Raw genomic sequence first — 16,491 nt, 5'->3', positions numbered from 1 at the left:
TAACTATTAGTGACACAGGGGGAGACTGAATCTGCCCATAATGAGACTTTGGTTTTACACACAAAACTCACAGAGAAAAACTCCGCCTGCCAGTATTCCAGGAGTGCCGAACCCTGCAGGTGCTTGCACACAGCTCAAAGGTTTCTCTGAGTTTTACTTATTCATGTAGCCCTGAATTTCCCCTTCCAGGAAAATGGGTGTCCCATGTTCCTAATGCACTATTCCAGCTTCAACAGCAACGCACCCAAACTGTGCAACTCCCCTAAGAAGTGGAGACAATTAGACTGGTGCTGACTGATTTTATCCAATATCACAGCCATGCTTCTAGTTCTTCCCTGCTTTGGCTCTAGAATCCAGTGTTTATAGCTTTCAGCAAGAAGGAAATGAGAATCTGGCCCTCCTCTGCAGCAGTGGAAACTGAGGACTATGCCATGCAGTGTGTGCTGGAGAACACCATGGTCTTGATCTTCAGACTCCTCCTGAAACTGAATGCTATGATACTATGAAGCCAGGAATTAAAGAAACAACTCCATTAAGGAGCCAGGTAAAAATCAGGCAGAGGGAGGACTTAGTGTACTAACCTGGGGAGAACAGAAGACAAAGATCTAGAATATGTCTAAAGTTAAATTTGTGTGATTACAGATCACCTGACTCAGCTCCAGAAGGTAATGGCAGAAGAAGGTGGTAGCATCTGGGAAGGTTTACCTTTTCTCTTGTTCCATCTGTGGTGTGTGGTACCACAGAATCAAAAATTTTCAGAGGGACATTCTGATTTTTATATATTAAGAAATAAAGTATGTGGACCTTCTACAAACACCTCCATCCAGGTAAAACATGATTTTTACTTGTGTCTAAATTACATTAACTGTGTTGATGTTATTCATTGCACTGTGAAGAAACAGTGAAAATTGTGGCTGGCACGTGACTTCGCCAGCACATGGCATATTAAAGGAAGTGCTTTTGTGATATGGACAGGGACACAACAATTTGTCAAGTTAGTGTAAACTGGTAATGAATTTGACACCACTATATTGGCAGCTACACACTGGCCTAATTTTAGTTACCAAATATGAACAATTGTCACATGCATCCTTCCTACACTTGAAGGGCAGTAGCTCAAATTCCTGAAGCCCTGTAAGATCTTACTGTACAGAGCTGCTGCCATGCAGAAATAGAAGTAATCTGAATTTCATAGTAGAGTGCTTCAGATCAATTCAAAACTCCTGCAAAACTTCTAAGTAGTATTGCAGGTGGCTCTAGAAGTCAGAGCCAAAGGCCATGGAAAAAAAGTGCAAGTTTAACAATGGTTTAAGTACTGCCAGGCTGTTAAAAATCAGATTTTTTTAATTGTTCCAGTAGCAATTATGTAGTCTGGGGATGCCACACTGAACACTTTTGACTACTTCTAAAACCAAAAATTAACTTTCCAAAAGCTCATAGTGATGCCCCCTAAAATAGAGATTGTTTAGCAATTAAAAATGCATATTCATCACATAAAGGGTGAGATGTATCAGTGCCTCTAAGCTGAATGCTATTACTGTCTCCCAGCCCTTAATTGTGCTCTTCGTCTCAATTTTGATGTTTCTCTTGAAGTATCACCTTCCTGAGTCATATGGCATGCACAGACCTTACTTTTTTTGAAAGCTGCCCACAATGTAAATAAACACGACCAAGAGCTTTTAAAAAAATGTATCTAAAAGCTGTTAAAAAAATAAATAAAGAAAAGCCAAGAAAAAATCCTGTTGTTTTTAATGCATCATGTTGGGACCAATGTGTGGAGCGTCCTGCAAAAAAAAAATTAAAAAAAATTGCTTTTATTATACACTTTTGCTATTCTATTCTATTTTTAGGTTCTTGACTTTTTTTTTAGTCTACTTTGCCTGAGTTTAACCAGCATTTATATTCAAAAGGACACATGCACCCACTGGAATTTACTAGTATCAAAATACTTTGGGAGTCAAAATTCAGTAAACATGACTCACACAAGAAAAACTAATTTATTTTGATTTTTGAAAGTAGATAACTTACTCCCAGAAAGCCTGAGCATACATAAAAAAACACTTACAATGTGATTAAACATGAAGATGTAAGACAATTATGCAATATTAAGAGGGGAAGTAAGTCTGGTCATTCCTACAGCGCAGGGGTAAAAGATAAATTTCAACTTGTTCTTTTAACGCACTTAAGCAGTTACTGTCTTCAGAGCATCTTCAAGTTTTTTTAAACTTAATTTTTCTTTGATTTGAAGACAAAAATGTAGAATAATGCTAATTCCAATTTACAAACATGTACAGTAGATTTGCACATGCAATCAGACTTAAAAGTAAGAAGCAATGGAAACCTTTTAAGTCAGAAACAACAGGACATAAAAGATTTTTCCAGTTTTAGAAAACTGCTTCCTTTGTAGTGCTATATTCTACAGAAGACTGCTTGTTCCTAGGAGGAGGATAAACGGCTAAGCAATTGACGAAACTGTTCCTGTACTGAACCACTCACACTGCAGATTCCAGATGCTCTACATTCTTGACATCAGAATGGAAAAATTTACTGTTAGTCTAGAGAAATTTAATATCACCATTCTTGTCATATCCTTCATAGCTTCATTATTAGGACAAGTCTGTGGAAGCTATAAACCAGTGCTAAATGATAAAAAATATGGTCTCTGCGTTCCATCACTCTTGCATATTACCAGAAAACACCAACTTTGTTTTGGTTAGCGTAAAGAAAGAAATGGAAACATGGATGTGCCTTTGTTTTCATATGCTAATTAATTTCCTGAATTAGCATTCTGAACAATGATGCCAGGCTTGAAATCTAGAATTTTTACAGTAACCCAGGGATAATAAACACTAAAGAACATATATCTAAAGGCCCAGAACAACACTGTAAAAATTTATTGTATTAATAAAATGGGACAAACCAACCTTTAAATTTTCCACTTTGTCAAAGGTAAAATAATCAGCACCATTTGCTGCCATTTATAACAAGCTAACATTTTTCACATTTGAACTGTACTTTACAGTTCTACGAAGGCTCAGACATTTGCCTTACACACATGCAAACAGCACTGCAGCAGAAGCACTCATCTGACATCCTTGTTGGATAACAAAATCAGTCACTAAAACCACATACTGAAAATTATTTCGTTCTGAAATTTAAGATTAGCATTTACACATAGGTTCAAATAAAAACATAAGGAGTATTTCTGCATATTAGGAGGGACACACTGCACTGTCCTATCAGACTCCAGCTGTAAAAAGACCACTATACGCTCAAATTCATGTGCTACAAATAATTATTTTTTTATCTTCTCTTAAGTAATTCCACTGAATATATGGGCTTGCTGACACTACAAAAAGTTAAAGAGTGACAATTTTTCTCTGCAGAGCCAGGTAGATTAACTCATTCCAGTAAGCACCTTTTTTAAACTTTGCAGTTTAGTGTTTCTACCAAAAAAAAATTATTTTCAAAGTACGGAACACCAAGTCATTACATAACCGTGACATGCAAGTGACTGGCATCTTAGGAAAAATATCTTGTTTCATTTATTTGTTAATTCACAAAAAAAAAAGTAAAATGCTGAAATCCTTACAAACGGCAGAGCAATAGAAATATGAATGTATATTTTTTCTAACAAAAAAAAGAATTCTGCTGTCAGTGTCCTCAAAGAACAAGACTGCATATTCATAAGGGCAATAGTATTTTAACTTAAAAGTTGTTCCTAATTTTTATTTCTCCAAGCCACAGTAAATTTGTTACCCCACCTTAAAACAATGTTATGACAGAAAATGTTGAACGAGTAATCATTTAAACCCATCACTTTTAAAAATATTATTTCCTTCAAAATGGAAAAGTCTTTAGTTCTGGAACTTGGCTCCCAGAGCTAAAGAATTTGCAGTTGTTTGAAACAGTTATTGGTCTTTTAGGATTTGTCTCAACATGTGTGTTTCAGATTTAACATACCACATACCGTTAACATTCTGATGTGAGTTAAAGAGTTGATCTCTATTTGCATCCATACAGGGCAAGACCTGCTACAAAGTTCCTGCTTGTGTGGCGCATGGAAGCTGTTTCAAAACTGAACCCCCTCAAAAATACAGTAACTAGACACTGTGTTAACATGAATATTTTCAAAGTTCATAAAATGTACATTTATGAGTATTCAAAAGTCTATCTATTATCTGGAAGAATAACATATACATAAAACTGATTTAAAGTGACCCATCAAGGACAAATTAACAAGCACTTTGTGGAAAACTCATACAAAAACTTGATATTCTTTAAAAAAAAAATTCATGTCTCCTCCAATGAAGCCTGTACTATGGCACCTTGAATAACCTTGACTAATTGACTGGTCCTTTCCATAGACATCAGCAAGGCAAGTCTTTAGTATTTCTATCTAGATCTTCATCAGCCCTAGAGGAGGCAATAGCAAGTACCTGGCAGGCAGTCAGGAAAGAATTCATCCCAGCACTAGGAGGGCACTGGGCACACTGGCCATGTTTTAACCCTTTAGTCACAGTTTACAAGGTTGTAAGAGACTTGGCACTGGGGAGGGGCAGCAAGGACTACTAAACAGCATTTTACATCTGCAAAAGGAAGACACAATTAAGAACCTGAATAAAGACTTCTGACAATAGAAATCAACACTATTTCCAGAACAGTTTGGTCTAAGAATAATGGAAACACTGTTTGATTACCACGTATCTCACCCTCTCACAGTCAAGACACATGCTAATCTTATACAGGATATATCTGTCATGAGAGCAGAAGAAAAAGTCCTACAATCCTAGACAGTACTGATGCCTGAAATCAAGTCAGTCTATTATTTGAGTGTTATGATTCACTGTGGGACCTAGTTTAGGAATTTACACTCAGAATGAGTTATGCCATTATACAATCAGTCATATACATGCAGCCACATACACTTGATATAAAAGTTTATAATAGGAATACACACAAAATTAAAGAATCAAGTATATTGACAAACTGAGAAAGTTGGGGCTGTTCAGCCTGGAGAAGAGGAGTGTGCATAGAGACCTCCAGCAAACTTCCAATATCTGAAGGAGGCCTCCAAGGAAGACTGGAGAGGAACTCTGTCAGGACCTGTACTGATAGGACAAGGAGTAATGGTTTAAACTGAAAGAGGAGAAATTCAGGTTAGTATATGGAAGAAATTCTTTGTGGTGAGATTGGTGAGGCACTGGAACAGGCTGTTCCCAGAAGCTGGGGCTGTCCCATTCCTGGCATCGTTCAAGGCTGGGTTGGATGGGGCTCTGAGCAACCTGGTCTAGGAAACATGTCCCTGCTTACAGCAGAGGGTTTGAAGTTAGATGACCTTTAAGGTCCCTTTCAGCCCAAACCATTCCATGATCCTACATCATCATCTTATTTTGAAAGTAAGGTTAGGAAAGTAAACTATTTGAAATAATTAAATTATTTCATCGTTTATCTGTAAGACTAATATGTTGCTTTGAGGTGTTCTTTGTGTGTGTTGGATTTTTTCCTACACCAAATGTATTATTAAAAATATCAATTTTGAACCCCTGTATTTCACAACAGGCAACTAACAGCTAGCAGTGAAGCTTCTCATTACCTCTTAATAGTAATAAATTGCCTTCCAATTAACAGGTTTAGTTCTTTTAAATCAGCCAGGATTTGATGTGATATTGGGCTGAGAAGCCACAGAACGTTCCACCTGACACTAAATGCACACAGTATGTAGGCTCTGCTGGCTAACCTGCATTCTGGCACAGCTACGCTTCAGGGGGACAGCGCAGCAGTCTGTTCTCAGCAAAGGACACCTGGCATAACTAGAACTGTCAACCACCTTTGTAACTACAGCTTTTGGTCCAACAAACAGAGCCATAAACAATGAAGCGTCTGGTTAGAAACAGTATAGGCTATTGTACTTTCAGATTTACTACAAAACTAGGCACTGCTCACAAAAAAAAAGAGGGAGTAACATTGTTTCAGCTGCCATTTGAATTTATATGTGTCCGAAAACTAACAGTTTTAAAGAATTTACCATCAGTAAATAAACTTACACACATTTTCTGATTCCACACTACTGAATCAGACTAGCATAATATAAAACATTAACACAAAACAGAACAGTTTAGAGAAATTTCATTTCACTTTGAACAAATTTTCCGAATCACCATAAATATGTTGATACCAAAATAAATACTCTTTCCAACACCAGCAAGTTGTATTTTTAAAAATTAAATCAGATTGCAATTAAAGCTAGCCATACATCTCATACTTTCCCAAATCTTCCAAATTAATGTTATCCTAAAAGCCATTTATTGCCTCTGGCAGATGGAATGGGGAGAAATCAAGAATGCAAGGATAAAATATTGGCTCTATTTATTAATTCAGCATAAATTTTGCCTCAGCTATCAAATCCATTTCCATGAATATCTGCCATACCTATGCATTTCAATGTGTCGAGGAATTAGAGTAGCTTTGAAATTGTGATGCAGTCAAAGCATTTACATACCACACTTGGTGTAGCACACCTGTACCTAAAGATGTAACCAAGAATGTAAAGCAGGCGAGTGAAGGCTTTCCCTCTGCTGTGTTTCCACCACGGGACGGCACTGGGGAAGCAAAGGCAGTTTGGAGCAGGAACTGATGACCCTGCAAGCCTTTGCCCTGGCAGCCTCCAATGGAAGAACAACTCCTAGAAAACTTTCCTTCACTGCTCTCCTAAATTCCCTTCCTCTTCATCCCGTAACAACAAGATGGCCAGATCTTTGGCCACCATTTTATGTTGCAGCGTTCTTTAAATAGGCTGTAAAAATAGAACTCTCTGATTTCTACCTTCCTCTAAATCCTGAAAACTGGGTTAAAAGGCTAAAATTAAAATTTTAGCACTTCAGATTAATTTGTCCTTCTTCCACTATAGATGTTTCTAATGCCCACCCTTTCACTTTAGCCAACTGCCCAGCTTTTTCTTCATATTATTACTTTTTTCTCCACCTTTTTATTATCAAATCCTCTTAAAAAAACATCATCTTGAAACTGACAAGCTGATCAAAACACATTAATACAATAGTAAATAAAGAGAAGACATCTATATGAAAACAATAAAACCAAGAGAGCTTTTTTTTTTTGTGTTCAAGTGACTGGAAAATCGTCTTTGAACTTCCCATTGCTTCCAGTGGTCTCTGACCACTGGGAAGTGAATCCACATGAACTGTCCAAGCAAAACATTTCTACCAGCATTCAGCATATCCAAATCAAGAGCATGCAGCTTCAGAGGTCGAGCTTAATTCTAAAGAATCACAAAATACACTACTATAAATGCATTTTGGAAAAATACCTAACATTTAGAACAGATTTCACATATCTATTTAGTATTATTATAAAACAGGGATGAAAACACGAAAATATTTTAAAGGCCACGTGAACTTAAAATCTGGTTAGTAACATATGTGGGTTTTTTAATTAAAAATCTAACATGTATTCAGTTTTGCAGTCTCTTGTAATACTGAGAAAACTCCACTATCTGGCACAGTGCTCGCTCCTTTATGTGCTCAAGGAGAAACAAACATAAGCCCTCACACATTTTCTCTTCCTATAATTTACAATATTCAAATCCAAGAACTGCTTCTGACTTTCACTGTATATAAGCAATCTCACACAGTTTTACTTGGTGCCTAAACTTGACTCATAAATATGATTTTCCTGCTGACAACACATGAAACAAAAACATGAAGTCTGCTTTGCACATTCATGCTCTGGTTTTTGAGAACAAACAGAAAAGCATTTTTAAGCTTGTCAGTTAAGTAAGCTTGATACAGCTTGGGAGGAAAGAAATCTGCAACAAGTTTACAATGTTTTTCACATTAGAACAACACTTAAAGCATAATGATGTCATCTTGGCTCCACCAAAGTCAGCAACAAAGCTGCCATCTACTACTCTGAAGCCAGAACTGCAATTTTACACCTTCCTAAATATACCAGATAAGTGAATGCCATATCTCACAGATTTCCTTTACCTGCAAAAACACAAGTCTTCTCACTCAGTCTTCAAAAAATCTGTTTGATGGGCTTGCACACAGAATTTTTTGCAAGCAGACTTTTGCAACACAGAAACTGCTGGAAGTTTCTCTGACCCAGCCCGAGGCACAAGCTCAGCCTTCCATTCCTGCTGCCTGCTTTAAGATAACTTTGACCTGACACTGACAGGACCATAAACCTTAAGGGTCACACAGATGTTATACACAATGAGCAGCTTTTCAATGATCATTATTATATAAAAATGGGGTTTCTAGATGGCTAATGGAGACTGGAACAGAAAGAAGCATCTGCATGTAATCCTTTGTCCTCTGTCTTTAGGTTAGCGAAGACAGATCAATCTGGTAAGGTATAATATTAAAATAAAAGTCACTATATCAACCTGAATAAATTAAACATTTTTTTAAAAAATATTGAAAATAGTGTATCCATGATTTTGATTTATCATAGCTTAAAGCCTGGTAAATGTCCCTCAAACCACATTTAAGAGGCATGGCTTTTCTTCAGAAGAAGATACAGGTTAAAACATGGTAGGACAAAAGCAGGTATATATGAAGAATGTATATGAAAAAAGCAGCTGCAAGTACATGATGCCACTTCTAATAAAAGCTGCTGACAAAGTAAAAGCAAGGTAAAATGAACAAAGACAGCTAAACATTTAGTCTCATCAAATACAGCCTATCATGAACACTATCCTGGTTCTGGCAGTGATCTGGTACTTCAGATTATGTAAAAAAAAAAAAAAAAAAAAAAAAAAATCATTCATGTTCCCAGACTGGTGACTGACTGTCCAGTGGTCCATGACATGACAACTTTTGATATTGTACTTCTATTTACAAGCCCTCATGGAATTCTTTCACTTGTCTTTAAATCCAAGTTTATTTTTATTTCACCCACCATCTAACAGACACAAAAAATAGGTTAGGTTGCATTTTGTCTGATTGTATTTACAAAAGAGAGTTTTAACAAACAGACTGAACAGGGTTATGTTCCTACCCTAAAGGTCCCAGACAGAGCAGTTTCAACCCGTCACGTGAACCAGTACCAGTCTGAGCAGGCAGGGTAAGAGGAAGACTGGCTTACCCACACAGGGAGAACAGAGGTAAGAAAAATTTTATGCAAATCACTATTTTTTAATCTAAGTGTAAATAAAAGCAGAAAAACAGGACTTCAGTTAGAAACCACCTGTATCATAGCCATGGCAGAAAGAAGAGTTTCCTGTAATCATTCCAAAAATACTTAAGTGCATATCAGCCCCATCAGGAAATGTTGTAAAGAAAGTGAAAGGAAAAAAAAAATTCCCTTCTCACTCCAAATGCAAATATTTATTTAGAGAAACAACTTAAAACTTGAGGGGAAAAAAAAGGACTTAACAAGCATTAATTAACAGCAAGATATTAATGGCATGTATCATGTTTTACTATAAATTTCATGGGATAAAGAAAACACTGAAGTTTTAACACCGATCTCAATTATTAAGGTATGCTTGCATCATCACATGGATTAAATAGCACAGTAAAACATGCTTATAGGCATTCTAACACACAGTATTTCAAAATTAGGATTATCTTCTACTTTTTGAAGCCCTTCTCTTCCTTTATTTAGAAAGTATGTCCATGACTATTACTTTTGGACATATTAACAATCTTTAAAAATAAACAAGTAATAATTAAAATAAAATAAGGCAGGTTTTGAAAGGACATAAAAGGGTGCATGATAAAGAGAGCAAAGGTCCAGAGTGGAAAACTAGCTCAGAGCAGACCCTGACACTTCTTCTGAAACTCAGCTTTCGCATACTGAACAGCTTCAATCCACTTATTTCCATGAGGGGAGGGAGAGAAAAGAAAGGTATGCAGAGATAGGGCTTGGCAAAGTCATAGTCAAATCCCTTAAACATAGGAACAGAGAGACAAAAAAGCATATAAAACCAAACAACTCTCCTTCCCCATGGCAACAAATAAACAGACACACTCCCTAATTGTAAAGATTAATATCATTATCTAGGACAAATTTTATGTGTGGGGAAAAAAAATCACTGCCCTGTACAGTCTACTAAAAATAAGAATCAAATGCAGCTCCTTATATACATACTTATACACATATTTTTGGATTCCTGACCTGAAACCTCCCTCCTAATTTTCCAAATCCTGCCATTACTTCTTGCGCATAAAACTATGTGGCACAGGGGTGGAAAGCAGGGATCTTGGTATTGTGTTGCAACCTCAGCTGGATCACCCCTTCTTAACAAATACTCTCAAGCAAAATGCTAACTTTAGTTATCCCAAACAGAGTGACAAATATACTGTCAGAGAGGGAGAATGTCAGTATAACAAGAAGATGAAATTTAACCTTTGAATATAACCTAATATTGCCACAAAGAAAGTGAAAACTATGGAAAGCTACATATCTGCAATCCCACTGCCAGCAGTGACAGGAACTGGGCTCTGACGTGGAAGGCAAGTGAAGGAACAGAACTTGAGACAGTATTTTTCTTCTCCTAATTTGTTATAGAGTTGTCAAAAGTGAATAGTCTGTGTTCAGAAATAACTCCACTGATAACTGTAACTCACAGAGGGGATAGTCTAGACTGCTGCAAATATTAAGGCATGCATGATATCATCTTTTTTTTTTTTTTTCCCTCCTCCTCCTTTTTCAAGTTAACATTGTAGGAACCATGCTCAGAGGGGAATCCAAATTCTTCAGATCCATCTATAATAATATGTTTGGAGCTGTATTTAGGAAGTTGTGGATGGAGGGAAAGAAGGTGGTGGCAGGACTTTTCAAAATTAATATTTTATCTGTGGTGTTTCATGTATCTAAATTAACTTCAGGGAGAAAAGGTTATTTTTTAAGTCTTAAATTAAAACTCTGGTGAGACCATAATTAATTATCTTACTTGAAATACAGACTTAACAAATAAGATGTGGAGGAAACACTGCCCTTCCTTGGCCTTCGTACCTGTGTCACTTCCAGATCCAGCTGATAAGGCTGGCATGATTTAGTCTGCAGAGTGTCACGCAGAAACCTCAAAGCAGCACGGCAGCCAGAAGGCAGAAGTTTATTTCAGTTTAACTGCTTGCAGCCAAGCTGTCTACAAAGATTTATGTTATCTCTCAGCTTCTCCTAGAAAGAACAGAAACAGAATTTTGCAATTAAGAACATTGTTAAACTGGATATTACTGCAGCTAACCAAATCCAATAATTATCACAAAATAAGCTTTTATTTAAGACTCTCGAAACCAAGCTCTAGGCATTTATTTATGACTGTGAAGATTTTTGTTTCCTTCAGGTGAAGCAAGTTTTGTTTTATTCAGTCTAGCCTATAATCCCATTCTGCATTAAGGATAATTTAACACATTTCTCTAGTGTAAATTATACTCTTAAACTCCAGCATGTCAGACATTTTAGAAACAAAGTCTAGGGGTATTTTATTAAAACTGTGAATAATTAAGGTAGTTCAAATTTTGCTACTACTTATCTCAGGAAAATAAAATGGCTTACTAGCACATAATTTATATTCAGTGTTTCTATTTAACCCCCTTTCAATTGTTTTCAGGTCACTTAAGATTCTTTGTAATCTGAAAATACAATCTACATTTTAACTGAAGTTGTAAAAAGGAGGACTGGAGCAAATACTTTTCTAAGGTAAATAGCAGTTTGATTCGTGGAGTTGATGGAGCCATTACCATGTAAGGAATTTTTCTGTGATTCATAGTGACAAAGTCGGTGTTTTTTTAACACATATTTTGTAATTGTACAGGTCTACTGATAGTAAATTTTGGGTCTTTCTTTTAATCACTTTTTGAGAAAAATTCAGAGTACATGTAACAAAAATTAAAATTAATTTCAAATGTAAGTGAACGCATTTGTATTCAAGTATGTTAAAATATGAAACTGGAATGCAAACATATGAAAAGAAATTCCAAGCTAAGACAGCAAATGTCGACTAAGAACGGAGCAGGGACTGATGTGTTTGAAGTGAGAAGGAAGGGAGAGGGGGAAATACAACCTACCAGAAAATAAGGATTTTTTTTCCAGATTTTAGTAAAGGATCCTTGAAGAAAGAAAGCAGCATAGTTCTGCTTTAGCAAAAGAAAATAAACAAACAGAAGAGCATTTTGCTGCTGTTATTGCTGGTTTATTTTTTGTTGTTTATTTAAAAAACACATTCATATTAATCAGAATGACTTTTGAAGTCATGTTGGCTCTTCAAGTGCATATTTTGGACCCATTTTAACTTGGCAACAGTCTTGTGGAAGAGTGATATACAGGTGCTGTAAAGAGTGTATGCTGTTCAAAATTTTGTTTTTCACTGAAAAAAATCTCAACATGGCTAAAAATATTGCAGCATACTAAGGGCAATCTACAAGATTTTGTTTAATAAGTTTTAAAGCAATTATTAGATATAAGTTAGTTGTTAACTTGTCCCCAGGCATAAGCCTATAGTTTAAATTATCTGACAGTTTTTTTTAAGTATGGGGGGGGTTTATGTCCCCTAGGCATTTACCCAGTGAATCTGGGTGGTTTGGTTAAGAAGGCAAATAGAGCAGAAGTCACCTCCCTGGACAACTTCTTCTATGATGAAAAGAACCAAATAAAACCCTAAAAGCTCGTCTATTAAGATTGTTTAGGGGTTTAGGATTTTTTTTAAAAATTATAGAAGTTCATGAAGAAAATAAGTCTTCGGTAAAAAAAAAAAAATCAGCTTAAAAAAAATTACATTCATCAAATCAGCACAAAAGTCTGTTAACTCGAAATTTAAAGCATGGATAAGGAAATTAAGTATTCCAGAGTGAAAGCTCATCTTTTGATGACAAGAGCTGTAAAACATCTATACGCAAAGCTAGCCATGGTAGAGTTTAAAAGAGGAAAAAACCCCACATCATAGCCAAGGACACATTGTACCAATTAAGAAAGAACATATTCGCTTTACATTAATTCTGCTTGTTTTCTGTTTAACACATAAAGAAATCCTGTCCCAAACTCAGCGACAATCCCCAGCACAAGCACACCACGGCAGCCGTACGAAGGATGGAGGCATTTTTACTTTAACATGCGTAAGAAACCGTCTAAAACAGAATTCTTCATTACTAATGAAGCATTTGAGATTTAGATACATCTTAAAGTACTTTCATCTATTAAAAAGAAAAAAAAAACCCAAACAGAAAAAAGACCGAAGCCAACCAAACAAGGCATTCTCATTGTAAGCACATAACTATTAACCAGAAATTCAGGTTCCTTAAGAGTTCACAACAAAATGCAGAAAAGCTTGTTGATCTACATACACACGACGTATTTCAACTCCATCAGTTTCTTTATTTTTCTTTATTTCACAGTAAATCATTTAGTACAAAAAAAATCAACCTCCTCATTATTTAAGAAACTTATATACAGCATAAAGTTATTCCCCCCAGATCCTAAATATATATTAATGAAAAATAAATGACCTGATGAAATCCTTACCAGTAAAATGCTTAATATTTTGCTGGAATGGGATGGGGACTTTTTTTTCCTAACGTGCAAATTAAGCTACATTTTTGCAGTGATGATGCTATTTTCTTTGGCTCACTTTATTTCAAATGCTTTGGAAGTTTTTGCCGGAGCCCAGCCATAGGCATTGCTGACTGCTGTATGGAATCGATTTGCCGCAACACAGAAATACCAGCTGTTACAGTATGTCCTGAGAGGGATTACCGAATATTCCTAAATTGAAGTTCAATCCATCTTTCCATAAAAATTAGGAGCCAAGGCCAAGAACGTAACAGCAGTATCAAGTGCACCTGAGGCATTTACAATACCCAGCAGGACTGTTACAAGCAGCCTTTTAAAAGGGCTTATTTTTGAAATTTCATTATTCCAGTTGTACCTTGCTTGTATAGCTCGCACCGTATCGGGTTCTGCCGCTCCCGCCGCCCGGAGACAGCGGCGCCCGCCTGCCCCCTGGTGGCCGCGGGAGGCGCCGCGCCCGCCCCGCTCCTGCTCTTCGTTATTTAAATAACAACGTGAATCGTGGATTCAAAGGAAATTTAAAAATTGCATAATTTTAGTTGCTTACACAGTGAAAGACATCTCTGTTTTAAGGCGTTCTGGTTGAACTGCAGGTATTGGGGGGAAAAAATAAGCTTCGCCAGTAAAAAGCACGGAAATGCTCCCCCGTCTCCCAACAGCTCCCACACACCGCACGGGGACCCAGCCAGACAGCTCCGGTCACCTTCATCACCAAGGCCATTACAGTGACATAAGTCACCAGGTGACACATGCCCGGCTACACTAGGCCAGGAGTGGGGCAGAAGCCTCCCAGAAGCACCTTCCAATACTGCAAAATTTAAAAATTACACCTCTCTAAGGGAACCACTTTTCTGCATATCCCACAGGCAAGAGAGGCCCCTTAGCAAAGGAGGGGATAAATCTTGCTCCCACTCACTCATGTTGTCAATACAAGACTGGTAAGAGTGTGGACAAAGCAGGCAGTGGGAGGCAGCTGGAGGGTGCCAAGATGAAGGGCCTTCCCTGTGATTTCAGCTTCAGTAGCTTCTTTCTGGCATCCCCTACTGCTCTTGATTTGAAGCCACTCTGTCAGTCATTCATATACTTTATTTCAGTCAAGTTCATTTTTTGAGAAAAGATGAGGCAGAAAAGCTGATTCAAATTTGTACTTATGGCAAGCACCATGAAGTTTGAGTCAGAACACTTGAAGTCTTGGTTCTAACTCAGACTTCCCACACAAACCTCAATAACTCCATAATATTTATTTCTGAAAGGGTATTTTACAAGTTACACAATATTTTGGCATTTTAATGATTATAAATTGATTTTCTTCACATTTGAAAAGCAGACTGAAGACTTTTGATTAACTCATGACAGATAAAAAATATAAAAAGTATGAACATAGCAATGCTACAAATCAGGAGGTGGGCAGGCTGGGGATGGTTGTTTGATACAAGAAACATTCAACCTATTTTTCTAAAGGATGCTACAATTATGACGACTATAACCTTGATTTCCAAGACTAAACCAGAATGTCTGCAAATGGTATTCAAACTACCAGATAGAGATTTCATGCAGAGACAGGAAATTTGACAGCCAGTCAGTCTTGTATTCATTATGGGGCCTCAAGTAATTGAGTGACTACAGACATGTATACAAGACTCCAAAAACCCAGTGAGCACAGGAAATTGCCAAGGGAGGTTTTCTAGACTGGGAGAAGTAAATCTGTTTCAGTAGACAAAATCTGAATTGAAAATGGTAGTCGACTCTTTTGGAAGCTGTAATGTAATGGGATCTAGTGAATTCTTAAACTTTTCTGAAGAAGGTTTCACCTCCTCAATCACAGGGTCTGCGACAGGCTACTGGAAGCTGCTTGTGGCTCCTGACAGGCTTCCAAAGCTGCTGAGCCACCCCTACAGGCAGCACATACTGGCTGGCTACAGGAGCCTTCAAAAGATCTTCAACTTGAATTATTGCATAGAGGACATGCAATAAACCCATAGATGGGTCTTCAAAGATGCTGCAGAAGCAAGAAGCTGCCTCTGACTCAGCTGTGTGTTTAATGAAAATTAAAGCAATCTCAAAAGTCTCTCTCTATAGAGACCACTTAAAAACTCCCAGAAATATCTACGGTAACTACCAAATGTTATTTATTAATACACCAACACAGAAAACATGGACTGTCCCAAATAGAAAAGGCCAACAGCTGCCTTCACTAACTTTCTCATGGTCTTGTCATCATATCAGTCTTCTGCCATAAGAAGAATTAAAGGCTTCTGCACATTTTTCTGTATAATGTTCTATCAGTGTTCTCCATTTTATTTAGGTTACACCATAGATATGTTAGAAAGAGCCTCACTTTGTGAAAAGACTGTGAGAACAGTAGATAATAATTTAGGCACTCTTAAGCATCCACTGAAAATGTGTAACTGCTTGACATTTAATTTATACATTTGTGGTTACATCTTTAACAAACAGCAGTTTGGAAAAATACTTCTAAAATCATTTTATCTTGTAGTGTGACTTCTACTTCCATGGCTCAAATCTGACTGTGAAGTCAGTGCATCAGGAGAGAAATCTCTCTGGTTTCTACTTACAGGAAATTTTTTACAGATGGGGGAAAAAAAATCTAAATTATAAAATCCTTGACTACAAGGAATAAAAAAGAGGAGTACTTAAGAAGTCATGTAATGAAAAACATTAAGACAGTAGAAATTACTACCCCATGAGTCTGTGTGGTTATTTACAGCAGTTTGATCAACACTGGAATGAAGGCTGATTTCCAACGAGTGGCCCTCCTGACTGGTCTCTAGGCTTTGGACCTTTAGCATTTTATTCTCTTCTTTTCCAAGGATGAGCTCCCACTAGACACTTCCCTCACTGGATCATTAACAGAAAACACACAACTTCAATCAGTACCTGACCACATATTTCCAAAAATCTACCAGAAGCTCATATATGGAGGAGATTCTCTCTCAT

The 16,491-nt window shown here is 36.9% G+C and overlaps 1 protein-coding gene across 2 annotated transcripts in view; it reads right to left on the bottom strand.

The window, feature by feature from the left end:
• Positions 1-16,491, bottom strand: part of MPP7 (MAGUK p55 scaffold protein 7) — a 148,117-nt gene that overhangs the window by 97,352 nt on the left and 34,274 nt on the right. For both annotated transcript variants that reach the window (XM_083878449.1, XM_083878450.1), the window contains exon 3: positions 10,984-11,148. In XM_083878449.1, coding sequence (XP_083734575.1) covers positions 10,984-11,020 — 37 coding nt within the window. In that variant the 5' untranslated portion in view covers positions 11,021-11,148. The remainder of the gene's footprint in view (positions 1-10,983; positions 11,149-16,491) is intronic.

Source organism: Zosterops lateralis (assembly GCF_965231275.1).
Source record: "Zosterops lateralis genome assembly, chromosome: 1".
In the NCBI taxonomy this organism is placed as follows: Eukaryota; Metazoa; Chordata; class Aves; order Passeriformes; family Zosteropidae; genus Zosterops; species Zosterops lateralis.
The sequence above is the reverse complement of the archived record's forward strand: the minus strand, read 5'-3'. Positions and strand labels throughout refer to the sequence as shown.